The sequence below is a fragment of the Solenopsis invicta genome, chromosome 9, assembly GCF_016802725.1.
Source record: "Solenopsis invicta isolate M01_SB chromosome 9, UNIL_Sinv_3.0, whole genome shotgun sequence".
Taxonomy (NCBI): Eukaryota; Metazoa; Arthropoda; class Insecta; order Hymenoptera; family Formicidae; genus Solenopsis; species Solenopsis invicta.
In genome coordinates, this window is record NC_052672.1 from 4060954 (window position 1) to 4076433 (window position 15480).

A 15480-nucleotide genomic window follows, 5' to 3' on the forward strand; every position below is an offset into this window, starting at 1 on the left:
CGAGGTCCAGGGGGTCGATCATGAAACTTTTTCCCTAAGGCGGAAACGTGAAAAGTGAAAAATTTCTCCATTAACTTCAATGGTAAAGATTTTCACTTTTCACGTTTCCGCTCTAGGGAAAAAGTTTCATGACCCTCTGCTCTGCTTAGAGTATGTATGTACTGCGTAAACAAACAATCGTTTATATGACTCTGAAAACTGACCGTATCGTCTCTGCATTGTTGAGAAAAGGAACGAGAGCCATAACAAATTAAAACCTGAGACTGCATTCGCGTATCCTGTGTATAATAAAAATGGTTTTTTACAATAAAGATGAAAAGAACACTGGAAAATTGATTAAAATTGATCTCCGACCACAAGTCAGAGTCTGATGAGCTACTATTGATGAGATCCATAGCACAATTCATAATTACTTTGATTTTCATTGTAACTTCTGAAAATTGAAGTTTTTAAATAAAATAAGCTTAAAAATAAAATTTACAAAGAATTACATCACTTAACCTTTAAATAAACTTTATAAATTAAATATTTTTAAGATATTTTTTGCTTAATTATTATTACTAAAATTTAATAATTTTAATAAAAATATAATTTCTTACATAATTTCAAAAATTACATTAAAATTATTCGAATATGAAGTTATATTAAAAATATTTTCTTTACTTACACACTGCAAACAGTTTTTAATTAAAATTTTGCTCACATTTTCTATTGGTACATATCTGACTAATACGATCCAAGCAGCCATTCACGCAGGAATCCGTTCGGTAAATTTAGGTCATGTGATCGGCAGATGAAAGAGCAGTGGCTGCGCTAACCACTGCATAAACGAATGCATCTAACGAGTTAGGTCATATAAACGATTGTTTGTTTACGCAGCACTGCAAGCAGAGCATCCTGAGCAGGATCCATGGTGGAAGGGATAGCATGGTGTGTGCAGTTCGGCTAAACCACGCCCACTTTTGCTCTGCAAGGGCATATATGTAATACTCCTATATTGCTAGTTCCGTATCTTCACAATGAGCGGGACGAGCCCCGTAAAAAAGAGATGCACGAATTCCAAATATGGGCATAGACGGTCAAGCCTCATTATGCGCAGGCGCGTCTATTGAGTGAGTGTGAGCGAGAGACAAGGATTAGGAAATGAGACGGAAAGGACGCGAAACAGAAAAAACATTACCCGGTCGCGACCGAATGCTTATTTGCAACTTCTAACGGATAAATGTTAATTAACGAATAATAATATTTGAAGAGAATGATTGAAATTATAGGTGTAGGGTTTTTCATTTTAATGGACATTCTAAAATATCTCGAGAATAAGATATGGAATAGGAAAATATAATCTTTTTAGATAAAAGCGTTTTTAATAGTTCAAGCAAGTCATTATTACTGTTTTAAATGGAACAATCTTAAGATTTAATTACTTCCTCAGAATATTTAGCGTAAAAAGTACGAGTAAAATAGAAAAAAATGGAATACAAAATATTTTATGCCTTAATCCGACGTTTTTTATTATGGATTTTGTTCACCATAGCAATGACTCTTCGAGTCCTTTTCGGTGTTGAGAAATCGGAGCTTACAATGTCTGATATAAACCGAGGTTCTGCAAATCTCCGTTTCTTCGGAGGAGTATGCAGCTGTTCATTCTCGTGACCTGTTATTAATAAATCAACATGGATTACGTTCAACTAAAGCTATAACAACTCCTTTCAGTATTTAGTACCCTCAAGAAAAATAGTTTAGTTTTAAATTTACGTGTCTCATCCATCACATTCTTGGATGTTGAAAATTCCAGTTCTCCTACATTTGAAACTGATGTGAAATCTGGAGGAACATCAATAGAAGGCACTGATTCTATAAAACAATATAAATAATGTTGAACCATAGCTGTAACAATACTCTTGTCAGTATTTCCTACCCTCAATAAAAAAAATTTTTATGTTTCAATCTTACGTGTCTCGTCCATTGTATAATCAGATGTTAACTGGAACTGCAGTTCGGCAGCTGAAGGATTTGGAACATCAATAGAAGGCACTAATCCTATAAAACAATATGAATAATGTTGAACCATAGCTGTAACAATTCTGTTGTCAGTATTTACTACCCTCAATAAAAAAAATTTGTATGTTTTCAATCTTACGTGTCTCGTCCATTATAATCTCAGATGTTGACTGGAACTGCAATTCGGCAGCTGGAGGATTTGGCACATTAACGGAAGGCACTGCTCCTGGTTTCAATAACCACTTTCTGCTACACAGTCCTATGCTATTTTTATAATCACTTGGTACAAAGTGATCGGAGCAAATGTGTACATGTATCACATTGTCCTTGTCAGATAATTTGCAGGCATGTAACCACTGTGCCCGAATGCTCACCTCTTTTGGAAATCTACAAATAATTATTATTTATTCCATCATGCTGTTAACTGCTTGATAATCCAATCATGTGTTACAGTAAATCTAGTGTAATAATGCTATGCAAATAAGTTGAATTAGAGAAAATAAGTATAACGTTTTATAAATACACATTTTACATGTAAGATATTTACTTGTGCATTGCAAAATTTCCATCCTTTGCTGCCTTTTTCTGACACAAAAAACAAATTCGCACCATTGTAAATTTTTTCTTTGGTTTGTCTCACTTGGGACGCTTATAATATGCGTTGTTTACCGTCGCACACACGCACAAATCACGAAAACAGGTTATGTGAAAATCGCGCCTAATGGTGTTTTAAAAAATGTAACCGCATGCGCACAAATCAGCTGGGCCGTTCGCGAGAGAGAGGCTATTATACGTCTGCACCGTAATGTTTGGGCTGACGGTCAACACTCTTCTAGCAATATAGGAGTATTACATATATGTGCAAGGGCTACAGTTGACCAGACAGCCAACTGTGAAAAGTAAAATTATTTAGTGTCAGCCTGTTGGTATGCTGGATCTACCTTCTTTGTTTCACACATGTTAGTTTCTCTTTCTATCCTTGTATGTATATTTCCATGGCTTGATTTACATACGTCAGAAGAAAAGTGTGATTTGCATGTAAGTGATACTTTTTAATATTTTACAATTGAACAAGTTTGTTGTTATATCAAAATTAAATATTAAATTGGAAAGGCTTAACAATAAGACAAGCAAATACAGTTATTTTTGCTCAATTAAATTCTGAGCGTCCTCATTATTGTATAGATTTTTAGCAATAAAAAATAAATAAGTAAATAAATAAACAAATAAAAAGACAATAAAATTAAACCTAAAAAACATAAAAATATAATAATACAAAAAGTCTTGTAGTCATTAAAAAAAAATATATATATATATTAACAATAGACGCCATAAAGTAGATATGGATGGGGCGCGTGTATAGCGATATAGATATTTTTAGTTTATTTCTGAAAAATGTGTCTTTGAACTATAACTTTATCATACATGTTTGAATTTGTTGTTAAATATGCTATAAGTTTTGATATAAAGTAAATTTTTAATTTTTCAGAAATTTAGAAGAGAATTTCGAAAAAAATGACATTAAAAAAAAATCTAAACAAAGTGTTATAAAATACGTAGAAATATATAAAACTTTTATTTGAAACTTTTTTTTATATTTTTTACCATTTTGACGGTATTACTTCAGAAATTAAAAAATCAATTTATTTCAAGAGCGTGTTTCATCCTCTTGACAATCATATGGGCTGTTAAACATATAAAAATACGTGTCCCATATTTTTATCTGTATTACAACATATTAAAGGCTTGTCAATTTCTTGCACACTCTTACGCTGTTTCCTATTTATTTCACACGTGTTCTCGCGATGAAGAGGAAATGGAGGAAACTAACCGAATGAACCGAATCTTCGGTCAAAAATTAGTGTAACACTTCATGTGCATCACTGTTCCCGATAGAAAGAGAAGCAGATACTTGAATAAGTGCATGAAACAAAGACAGATGACTCGGCATACCAACAGGCTGACGCTAAATAATTTTACTTTTCACAGTTGGCTGTCTGGTCAACTATAACCCACCGATAGACAAAGAGGGCAAATTGATTTTCCGCGTGAGACAGTCGAGCCGAACGGACGTGGTATTGTAGCTCTCTGTGATACCTGAGTGGGACGGTGCGGCGTGGTTGCGCGGGGGTGGCGTGAGGTGTTGAGTTGAGTTAAGTTATTTTAAAATAGCAGATAATTAATCAAGGGCCCAAGATACATCATGGCAAATGTTCCCCCGGCCGGACGGGGGAGCAGATTTAATCCCTATTCTAAGGAAGAGGTTAGAAGAGAAGTGGGTAAAGGAAATAGGAGAAGAAGCATGTCACTGAGAAGCCAAGATTCAAATGAGGCGGGACAAGAAGACGAAGATTTTGCGGCAGAGGAGAGCGACGTAGAAATAATGGATGTACAAAAATGCGCTAAAATATTAGGCATAGAATCGGTTGAGACCTCGAATTTGAAAAGTAGCGTGATTCAAAGTGAATCAGTAGCGACAAAGGAAAAATGTAGCGAGACAATGGACAAGATGGTTAAAGGGGGGAAAGGTCACGCCGGTATAAGTCAGGAAGTAAACAAGTTTACAGATAGCGAGGGAATAGAGAAAAGAGAGCAGGTAAAGGACAGGTCGATAAATATGAAATGTGATAAGATAACTAAACAGGGTACGTCGCAGGAACATAAGTCAAAAGGAATTGACAATGAAGGTAATATCTTGCAAGAGAAATACGTAGTAGTAGAGGGGGAATTAAAGGCAATGAAAGATATAGAAAAAAGTACCTATGATAATCTAGTGAAAGAAATCAATAGACGATTTGATAGATTTACCCAGGGAGAATGTAAAATTAAATGCAAGATATTACAGAGTCATTGCACTTCTAGCAAAGGAAAAAATAGCATTAAGATATCGTTATGGTGCAATCAGAATTTGATTCGTCCGATTAGTATTGATATGATTAAATATAACTTCGCAGTATTAACTTTCAAAAATGCGTTAGATGCGAATGCTTGTTTGGACAAACTTGATAAACAATCTAATGGTTGGCTACAAGGTTTTGTTGACTTTACAGATACCTTTAGCAGGGGTGTAATTACCGATTGGCCGTACGAAATTCCAGAGTTATGGGAGAATATAGTAGATAAAAAGGATATCTTCAGAATAGAAAAAATGAAGAAAAGAGTCTGGGATCAGGAGACAAAAAAGTTCCAGATGCAATTTATAAACAATTTTATAATCACCCTAAAAGGCAAAAGCAAGGATAGAATTAAGATCTTTGATAACTTAAATATTGGCTTGAGAATCAGACCGTATGTGGCTCCTGTGATTCAATGCTTTAATTGTTTTAGATTTGGCCATTTCAAACACCAATGCAAAAATGAGGCTAGATGCATAGTATGTGGGGACAACATGCATGGCGATTGTAATAAACCAGAGGCATGCAGGAATTGTGAAGGCGCCCACCGTTCTACCAAAAGGAGTTGCCCGGTTGCTCTTAGAAATAAGGAAATTAAAACAATCATGGCATATAACAACGTTACATTTTTCGAAGCAGAAAGACTACTAAAGGATAGTTTTGCAAACCAGAATATGACAAATTACGACAGATATACGAACCTTTCAGCGTGGCCTAGGATCGGGCACAATAATAAAGAGAGAGAAAATGAGACTGAAATAAAGATAAACGAATTTTCTCGTAATACAAGTAATGGCAATAATACTAAGGAAAACAAAACGACAGCAAACCATCAGGTCAACTATAGAACTTATTACAAAGATATAGAAAGAGATAGAGAAGAAGAGGAAAGACGTCGACAAGAGAGAAGAGAAATAGAGGAAAGGGAAAGGAGAAGACAGGAAAGAAGGGAGAGAGAGAGAGAAGCAGGAGTAAGACGGAGACAAGAACATATAAACTACTATAAGCAGTTTGACAACACAGAGAAGGAGAAAAGAGGAATTATTTTATGCCAAATGAGTAATGATGAGGTAAGAACTGAATACTCGAATAATAGAACAGAAGAGAATAGAGAGAAAGACTGGTCTACGAGTTTCGATTGGTCGCTACAAGTAGCAAGAGATATATGTAAGACATCTTATGACTTTCGTAAGGAATTTATGGAACTCCTAAAGCGGCATAGTTCTCAATCTAAAGGTAAAGAATATGAAGAGGAATATAAACAATTTGAGAGTAACTTACAAGTCATTGATAAGGAAAGGAAGATCTGTGATAGGTATCAAGAAGAAATAAACAGAGCGAAGCGTGCAAGCGCGGAGGCTAAAAGAAGATATTGGGACAGTGTGAGAGAGAGAGAGATGCTTTTAAATGACTAAAAATGGCTAATATCCTCATGTGGAATGCGGGAGGTATAAATCATAAAAAGGCTGAGTTTACTAATAATGTGATAAAATACGATATAGCAGTTGTAACAGAAACGAAATTGAGTTGTGACAAACCACTATATATATCAGGTTATAAGACATATAAAAGTCAGAACGTAAATAACAACGGAGGGGTTGCCATACTGATCAAGAAAAATATTGAATTCAAAGTAATCGAGGAATGGACTACTAAATCAAATAACATTGAAGTAATTGGAATCAAAATTTATGGCATAACCAGATGTTATAACCTAATAGCGGTATATAGAAAACCGTACGGGTGCGAACCAATGTCTGTATGGTATGATTTACTTAGGTTTAAAGGAGCGGATAATGAGGATTCTATTATAGTCGGGGATTTTAACGCCCATAATCACGCATGGAACTGCGTAAACACCGATAAAAACGGAGAAAGGTTATATATGGCCATGTTCCAGAGAGGATTCATTAATATTAATTATGACACCAAAACAAGGATGAACTATTACGGCCAAAGGGCATCGAATATAGACCTGATCTTTGCAAATAATAATCTGGCCGGAAGAATTAATTATCAACAGCTTCCAGACACTTGGGGATCAGATCACTTTCCGGTGGAAATAAACGTGGACGTGAGCTTTCTACCGTATAAGAAAATCACCAATAGAATATCAAATAAAAACACTGATTGGAAAATATATCATGATAAAATGGAAAATAAAATAATAACTGCACAAATATTTATCAGTAATATGAAGGCAGAAAGAAAAATACAAGACCTATACTCTTGGCTCATAAACAGTATGAAGAAGACCACTTTGATTGCCTCAGGAAAGGATCCAGACAAAGTTAACAAACATGGATGTATAAGATCAAAAAAACCAGATCAGGTACCTAAGAGACAAGAAGTTAGATGGTGGGACGAGGAATGCGCTAAAGTAAGAAAGGACAGGAAAAGCAAATTAAAAATATGGACACGCTCCGGTAAAATAGAAGATTTTGTAGAATATAAAAGATGTAGGGCTATTGCTAGAAAAACGATAAATAAAAAGAAGAAAGAAAACTTTATAACATTCTGTAACGGAATTAATAGGTATACAAGTCTATCATATGTGTGGAACACAATGAGAACTATGAAAAATGTTCAAAACAAAATAAACTGGAATACTTGGCAACATCAAGATAGAGAGGCTGAAATTAGAAGAACAATATCAGACTTGGCTCCACCGTGGGTCGAAGAAATAAGACAGGAAGATAATAAGACGGAAGAACGATCTACCAATGACATGAATGGTGAATTCTCCATGGATGAACTTTTCCGAGCTATGCATATGATTAGAAAAGATTCGGCCCCTGGGTTGGATAATGTTGATTACTTGATGTTGAAAAATCTACCGATAAGCGGAAAACAACTTTTATTAGATCTTTACAATATTATATGGAACGAGGATTATTTTCCTTTAAACTGGAATAAATATCAGGTTATCTTTATTGATAAAGTTGGCAAAAACAAAGTGAGACCGATCGCATTATCGTCATGTATATGTAAATTAATGGAGAGGTTAGTAAACGAAAGACTTATATGGTGGCTCGAAAGTAACAACAAATTGGATCCTATGCAAAACGGGTTTCGAAGAGGAAAATCGTGTATGGAGAATCTTACGAAGATGATTGCAGATATTAAAAGTGCCAATTTATCTGGTGATTACACCCTGGCTGCCTTCTTGGATGTTGAATCGGCCTATGATAAGGTAGACTTTAAAATAATGATTAGAAAATTAAGTGACGAGAATTGTCCCTCTGGCATTCTTAAATTTATTAGCAAATGGCTAAATCCCAGAGAAACTAGCTTCGTGATAAATAACCGAGAAGTAGATGTCAGAAAGATGTACAGGGGATTGCCACAGGGAGCTGTATTCAGTCCAATTTTATATGCACTATATACTAATAAAATCACTCAGGGAATAAACAACTCGGCCCAGATCGTACAATTTGCAGATGATGTCGCAGTGTATGTACAAGGCGAGGACAGATTTGAAAATAAAATTAATTTAGAAGTGGCGGTACATAGGATTGCAAAAAATTTGGCTACATTAAATCTAGATTTGGCTCCTCAAAAGACAAAAATCGTAGAATTTTCTAAATCAGGTTTCTGTGATAAAAAATTATATATTAGAGTTAAGAAACGTAGAGTGTACAATGACCGAGGGGTTAGATTCCTAGGAGTTTGGCTAGACAACAAGCTAAGATTTGATAAACATGTATTAGACATTAGAGGTAGAGTAAATAAAGCTAACAATATCATGAAGTATCTCAGCGGTATATCAAGAGGTATTGAAGTAAACACGGCTTTAATGTTATATAAAAGTATGGTTAGGTCGGTTCTAGATTATGGCCTGTTTGTTTATAGCCCTAATTTGAAATCATTACAGCTTGGCTTGGAGAGAGCACAATTCTTAGGAATCCGTACGGCCCTCGGATATAGGAATAGTACCCCTAATAATGTTATCATCGCAGAATCGAAAGTGGTTCTGATAAGAGATAGAGCGTTGACCTTGGCTAAGAACTTTTGTTGTAAAATTCATAAATACGGTGAGGATTCTATTAGAAACAGTTTAAATAAGTTAAGTCGCAAAGAAATGTTTGCTAAATATAAGAATCCGTTATTTAATAAGAGCGTGCTATGCGAAGCATGGGATTATGTCCAAAGATATAGAGATAAATTGGGTAATCAGGAAAATTCATATGAAATATGGAACTTAGAATATAATATGATCACTAATAGAATAGATATAGATGATGATATAGGAAGAAGGCTACATGGCCCTAATCGTGAGAAAAAGAACTGTGATATTGGACAAATCAAAGGATACGTACAGGAAGATTTAAGATTAATAAATGAAGTAAAAAGTAAATATAATTTAAATGATAGGACGCTCATAATGTACACAGATGGCTCAAAATCGCAACATTCTATTTCTACGGGAGCTAGCGTGATTCTGGAAGAACAGGAAGAGGGGCATTATTTTAGTTTGCCTAAAGAATGTTCTGTATTTACAGCGGAAGCGGCGGCTATATCGGCGGCTTTGAAAATAGCATTTAATAAGATAGATTCCTTTGATAATGTTGTTATTTTTTCTGATAGTTTATCGACATTGCAGGCTATTAATAATAACAGTCTTAATGTATATAGAAATAAGTATATTTTAGAAATTGTTAGATTACACACTCGGTTCAAAGATTTATACGCAAAAAATGTATTATATGTATGGATTCCGTCTCATGTTGGTTTTACAGGAAATGAACTTGCGGATCATTTTGCAAAAATGGGTGCCGAGGAACCGGTGGATGACAATAATAATTTGGAGGTACCTGTCAAAGATCTTATTAGTATATATAAAGAGGACGCATGGAAGAATACACAAAATGTTATAGTTAACGAATCCAGATATAAAGGAATATTCTATTTCAATAACTTCTATGACGGTAGTAAGAAACATCCGTGGTTTCACAAGTGTAATATGGAAAGGCAGTATGTGACATTAATTAATAGACTGAGATCGAACCACTACAATCTGAACGCGTCGTTAGCTAGGAAGAATTACATAGAGAGTGTGAGATGTGAATGCGGTTACGAGATGGAAGACATCAATCATATAGTGTGGCGCTGCCGTAAGTACGATGACCAGAGAATGAGGTTAGGAAGGAGACTTTGGAGAAGGCGACTTGAGAGGGTGGAGTGTATACACGATATCCTGAAGAGAGAAGACTGGAAAAAGTTTGAGATCATTTATGAGTTTATCAAGAAAGTGAAGAGAATCATTTAGAATTGGGACTCGCGAGTGCGAGCTTACTAATTAACCAACTAGGGCACTCAACATCGCCGCCCTCGCGTAGCATAACCACATATACCGTTCCGGTTCGGTTGAATACGCGTGTCCATAGTAGGACACAAAAAAAAAAAAAAAAAAAAAAGAGGGCAAATTTTTAGAGAGAGACACGCGCGAACTGCACACACCATGTTATCCTTCCACCATGGCAGGACCTCGTAAAAAATTGCGCAAATGGGATGCATCCCTGCATAAACGAACGACAAACCGCGTTGCAGTCGCTTTCGCAGACGGAGTAAACAAACATCTGCGGCAGAGTCTGCATAAACGAACGCACCCTACATGTTCTAAGATTACAACATATAATATTATTCTATTTCCTAACCATTAAAAAAAAAACATCAATTTTTTGGAATAAGTATTCAGATGTTTAGCAATAGGCTGAAGAAATTTTAAGTGATTCTAGATAATTAATAAAATAAGGGGAAAAAATAACAAAATTGTAAAAAAACTTTGTTTCTCAATTGTAAATATTTAAATATTCACATGTTTTAAGTACTTTTTACATGAATATTTAAATATTCTGAATTATAAAGTTAAGAACAAAATTTTGATGAATGATTTTAATTATAATGTTTAAATGTTTGCACATTTTAAACACTTTATGTGAATATTTCAATATTTATAATTCAAAAAACCTTGATTGCAAGTTTGTTATTCTTATTTTATTTAAAATTAAAAAAATTTGTGTACTTGTCAAACATCCTATATATAAAAATAAAAAATAATGGCAATACTGAGATGTTATTATATGTATATTATTTAATCTGATTTAATAATAATATAATAAATCTAATATAATTTAATGAATCTTATCCTTTTTGATTATTCATAAACATATTTGCACGTAATGTTACAGAATAGTGATTCACAAGAGTGGCTTACGTTGTGAGTAAAGCTACTATTTTGTGTCGACCTGTGTTTTGCAAAAAAATAATTTCTGATCCTATCAATAAAAACACTTTTGCAAGAAGTTATTAACGAAGTTACTAACAAAACGAATGCCTGGGCAGAGCAAAAATATAAACAAAAGGATGACATAAGCAACAGTTACCGGCTTGTATATAGGGAACATTCACTTGTCAACTTAGTAACTGCTGCAACGTGTCATGTTGGATGGCTAGGTTTCTTTACTAGCACATTCGGCTTGGCATATTTAATATATGAAAAACCACCGGTACGAGAGAAAGAACCAGAAGATCCGGCTGCTGGACAGAAATTTAGACCTCTGACTGCTGTAGAAAGAATACTCATGTTATTCGTTAGTTTTGCTTTATCCACACTACTCGTAGTAGGGAGTAGAACAATTCCGTTTAGAATTTATCACGATTCTGCGGAAAAAATTTTTCATTTAAGTACAGGAAGCAACTTTGGCTTTGTTTTTAGTTTTATATTGAGAATCAAAGGTGTATCATTCTCGGGACGCATCAGTGGTGTCTTAGATGTTTCGCCTTCAGCTTTTGTATCTTGTTTTGCCTTCTCTATTTGTTTGGCAATAAAATCCATCAATCGCTCCTCGTCGTCTTTGTCCATTTTTGCCTTTTTTATTTTTTTCTTCTGTGCAGCGAGAGTCTCAGGATCTCTATCGATGTATGTTATGAACCAACCTAAAACAATATAACACATTTTTTATGAAATTTAAAATTTTATCGATAAATCTGTTTCTAATTATCTAATTGTAAAGAATTTTGACAACATAAAAATTTAAGATTGAATAAATTAATATTTTTTAAACTAAATTGAGTTAAAATTAACTGAGAAATTAACATAAAATTAATTTAGTTATGTTAAAAGCTGCATGAATATGATAAAATAATTCAGTTAAAAGTTGCATTATGATTAAATAAAAGTTAATTTTGGAAAGCATGACATTAGAGTTGTAATTTAAAAAAAATTAATTACCCTAAATAAAACAAAACAATTAGGTACATTACCAAATAAATTTAATATATTTATTTGTAAATTAAGTTTATGAAAAATAATAAAGAAATATTGTCCTTTATATGGAAATGTACTTTTTCTCTTTTTTTTTGCAATTTTTTCTTTTGCACAGATAAAATTTCAACTTAAGAAAAAGGATTAATAAGTTAATAATTAAACATTTTTTAAATAACTAATTAAAGTTAAAATTAACTCATTCGAAATTGATTAACAAGAAAAGGTCCTCCACTTAAAAATTCAAAAAAATGATAAATCTTTGCTTTTGAAACCTTTATTAACAAATTTTTTATTGCTTGAATTTATCTTATAAAGAAGGGAAGTAAAGTCAATCCCTGAAAATTGACTCATTTTTTTGTTTCATTATTCATTAACAAAAGAAAAAAAAAGAAAATTTCATAGAGTACATTTATTTCTTTTAACGAGATTTATTGATTAGAAAATGTAATTATTTAATACAATAATTTGAATAAAATCGTGATGTGTGTAACAATTAAAATCGAGAAAAGGTCGTTATGAACTGTCACGGGTGTCCGGCGCCGATTTGATTTTACTTGAAATATGTTGTTAAACACGAAAATTAAAGACAGTTATATTTCTTTATATGGGCGGAATCTTATGTTTAGGGGGTGAAACACCCCTTTGAAAAATGCGGTATTTTTCTTTCAGAGCGAATATCGTCAAAAGTATAAGAGATAGAAAAAAACTTTTTTAACAAAAGTACGATTTAAAAAGTACTTTAAAGTTGTAAAGAAAAAAATGTTTTTGTTTAATAAAATACCCCCATCACTCAATGTTTCTTTCAAATTGAAAAAATTTTTTTTCAGCCAAATTAAAGGTTATTCTTTTCTAAATCCAACCATATCACTGCCCAGCAAAGAAAGCAGTATAATAAAAATTTACTAAACTTCAAACACTTGTAAAACAAGAAATATTTAAGATACAGGGATGTTTCAAAAACAAAATTAAAGCTTGAAGCCTGTACTTAGAGAAACTTTTAATGCCGATTGAGTGGCATAATTAATTTGTTAATGGCTGACAACAACAAAAATTTGCAAAATCGAATTGGTCCATTGGAATTGTCTATTCGCATTGCCTATTGTGTGAAATAACAAATGCAATTGGTCAATTCCAATGGACTAAGATTGGTGAAAGATTGGTTAGATTGGTGAAAAAGGCTCTAAGAGCTATGTTTTAAGAACGAAGGTAATGGTTTGCAGTTTGAAAAACTAGAAAATGTATATAAAATCACAGGAATATTCAAAATCTTGCTATAATCATTGTTTTCCTTTTCTTGATTTCAATTGTAATTACTTAATAATAAAATAAAATGGGCCAATTTTAGAAAAATTGATTTTCTCTCTCCAGAGTAAAATCAAACAGCAAAAAAATATATTATTGTTATATTATTACATATCAAGATTCTCTATGTATTGTCAAAATTGTATAATCTTTTAACTTTCCGAGTTAAAAATCTTCCCTTAGTAAGTTAAAAGTTGACTTTATAACTTCAGTTAATTTTTACTTTTTTAATTAGTTTCTATCAAGCTCTAAACAATGTGTACAAACCTTTTTCAGTCTCATCAACCACGCATTGTCCAGTACGTCCAAGCCATTTCACAAACGCAGTCAAAGTCAACCACTTAGTAGCGTTCATATGTATATGTCCTCTGTCAGAAATGTACTCTTGGTACACTCGATTTGCTGGCATTCGTCTGGTGCCAAATTGCCTCTTTAACAGATTCAAATATCCTTCTGAAAATTCTCGGGAAAATTGGTCCATGTACCGATGTGCGTTTTCAGCAAATAGCAATAGCTGACGATGATGTGACTCTGACATAGTATGACATTTGAAGCCATTCTCATCGCGACACTGTTTCTGGCACATTTGACAATACCATCGTAACTTTTGTAAACCTTTAGCTTTCATTTTGTTAGCAATATATTTGGGAGTCAGAATTTCGTGCTTACCCATTAATGGGCTTAACCTCACCACTTGTTTCACACTCAAATTGAAATTACTTACAGGTTAGAAGCGAAAACGATGTCAACATGCGATGTGATTTTATTCTTCTTCTTCTTCTTCTTCTTTATTGAATTGGCACCCGTCCCCAGTAACTAGCAGGACAGGGACGATTTGGCCATTAACCAGAGTAATTTTTTCGGGTAACAGAAAGGTATAAATGATGGGATGAGAGATGTAACGAGTTATGATAATAGAAAAGAATTGGTGATGGCGAAGGAACCGGAGCTCTGGGAGCACGGGCGCGCGCTCCAAACAGCTGCGGAGCCACTTAAAGTTAAAGTCACTAGATTAATAAAGTACCGCAATTCATAAGACTCAATGTATAAGGATTTGGAGCCAAAATGGCGTCGGAAAGTGTAAAGAGTGCACACTTTCATAATGTATGTATCTACACATTAAGTGCAATTATTTACCGTGAGACACCGTGAGATGCGCTAGATCTGTTGTGTTATTGTTGTACTTTGAGAAATTAAACGTTTAAAAACATGCCTAATTTTGAATAAATTAAAACCTTTAGACTGTATTGAAGTGTTTTTAAATAATTGTCGTACAGACTTTGTGCCATCATGCCACAATATTGTTGTTAAACTTATCAAAACATTTATTATAGGATGCATCCATTTTACCTTAAAAAATATATATTAACACATATAGAATACGCATATATAATATTAACGCATATTGAACACATACAGTAGTAAAAGCGTTGCAATAAAGTCATATGTGAATAAGAATCATTGTAAATAAAATTAATTTATATAGTTTATGATTTTCTTTCTTATTTAAATACATTTATACACATATGCACGTTTTAAATGTGCCGCATGTTGGAGCCAAAATGGCGGAATGATTGCGGTACTTTATAAATCTAGTGACTTTAACTTAAAGTGAGCATTAAGCGCCCTCCCCTTGAATCGCGTCGGAGACGTGAACTCGTGCTTGCACACGAGGCGGGAGGGTTCAAATGTTGAGTTCGCACGATTTGAAATATGAAAGTATGAGGCGACATAGTTTAGTAGTAGGATAGCTGAGGATAAGAAAGATGTTGATTTGGAATGAAGGATATTTGTCTTTAAGGTATTGTCTGAGATTAGATGATTTCGGAGTGGTAATAGGACAGTAAAAAATGATGTGGTTGGCGTCCTGCCGACCTTCCGCACAGGGGCAATTTGGTGAGTCTGACATATTTTTTCTGAATAGGCTGTATTTTAAGTTGTAGTGGTTGCTTCTGAGTCGGTTGATTATTACAATTTCTTCTCTGTCAAGAGGTTTGCGATGAAACCAAGGGC

General features: G+C 33.7%; 3 protein-coding genes across 6 annotated transcripts; 1 reads left to right on the plus strand and 2 right to left on the minus strand.

The window, feature by feature from the left end:
* Positions 1-1344: 1344 nt before the first annotated feature.
* On the minus strand, positions 1345-2972 carry LOC113002638. Of its 3 annotated transcripts, none has more exons than XM_039453453.1 (5): positions 2549-2966; positions 2141-2388; positions 1954-2040; positions 1756-1854; positions 1345-1654 (listed from the first exon to the last, which is right to left on the minus strand). In XM_039453453.1, the coding sequence occupies exons 1-5, from the start codon at positions 2611-2613 to the stop codon at positions 1488-1490; spliced, it is 666 nt and encodes a 221-aa protein (XP_039309387.1). In that variant the 5' UTR covers positions 2614-2966; the 3' UTR covers positions 1345-1487. The 3 variants fall into 3 exon arrangements, with proteins under 3 accessions (XP_039309387.1, XP_039309389.1, XP_039309388.1); XM_039453455.1 differs by having other exon boundaries at positions 1345-1389; positions 1655-1854; positions 2549-2963; XM_039453454.1 differs by lacking the exon at positions 1954-2040 and having other exon boundaries at positions 2549-2972.
* A 1081-nt stretch (positions 2973-4053) lies between these two features.
* On the plus strand, positions 4054-6374 carry LOC120356852. Of its 2 annotated transcripts, none has more exons than XM_039453636.1 (2): positions 4054-4646; positions 5052-6374. In XM_039453636.1, the coding sequence occupies exons 1-2, from the start codon at positions 4205-4207 to the stop codon at positions 6308-6310; spliced, it is 1701 nt and encodes a 566-aa protein (XP_039309570.1). In that variant the 5' UTR covers positions 4054-4204; the 3' UTR covers positions 6311-6374. The 2 variants fall into 2 exon arrangements, with proteins under 2 accessions (XP_039309570.1, XP_039309571.1); XM_039453637.1 differs by having other exon boundaries at positions 4054-5228; positions 5329-5537.
* A 4590-nt stretch (positions 6375-10964) lies between these two features.
* On the minus strand, positions 10965-14437 carry LOC120358673 (DNA/RNA-binding protein KIN17-like). The gene is made up of 2 exons (XM_039453639.1): positions 13735-14437; positions 10965-11834 (listed from the first exon to the last, which is right to left on the minus strand). Exons 1-2 carry the CDS (start codon positions 14138-14140, stop codon positions 11575-11577), a joined length of 666 nt encoding a protein of 221 aa, XP_039309573.1. The 5' UTR covers positions 14141-14437; the 3' UTR covers positions 10965-11574.
* Positions 14438-15480: the final 1043 nt, after the last annotated feature.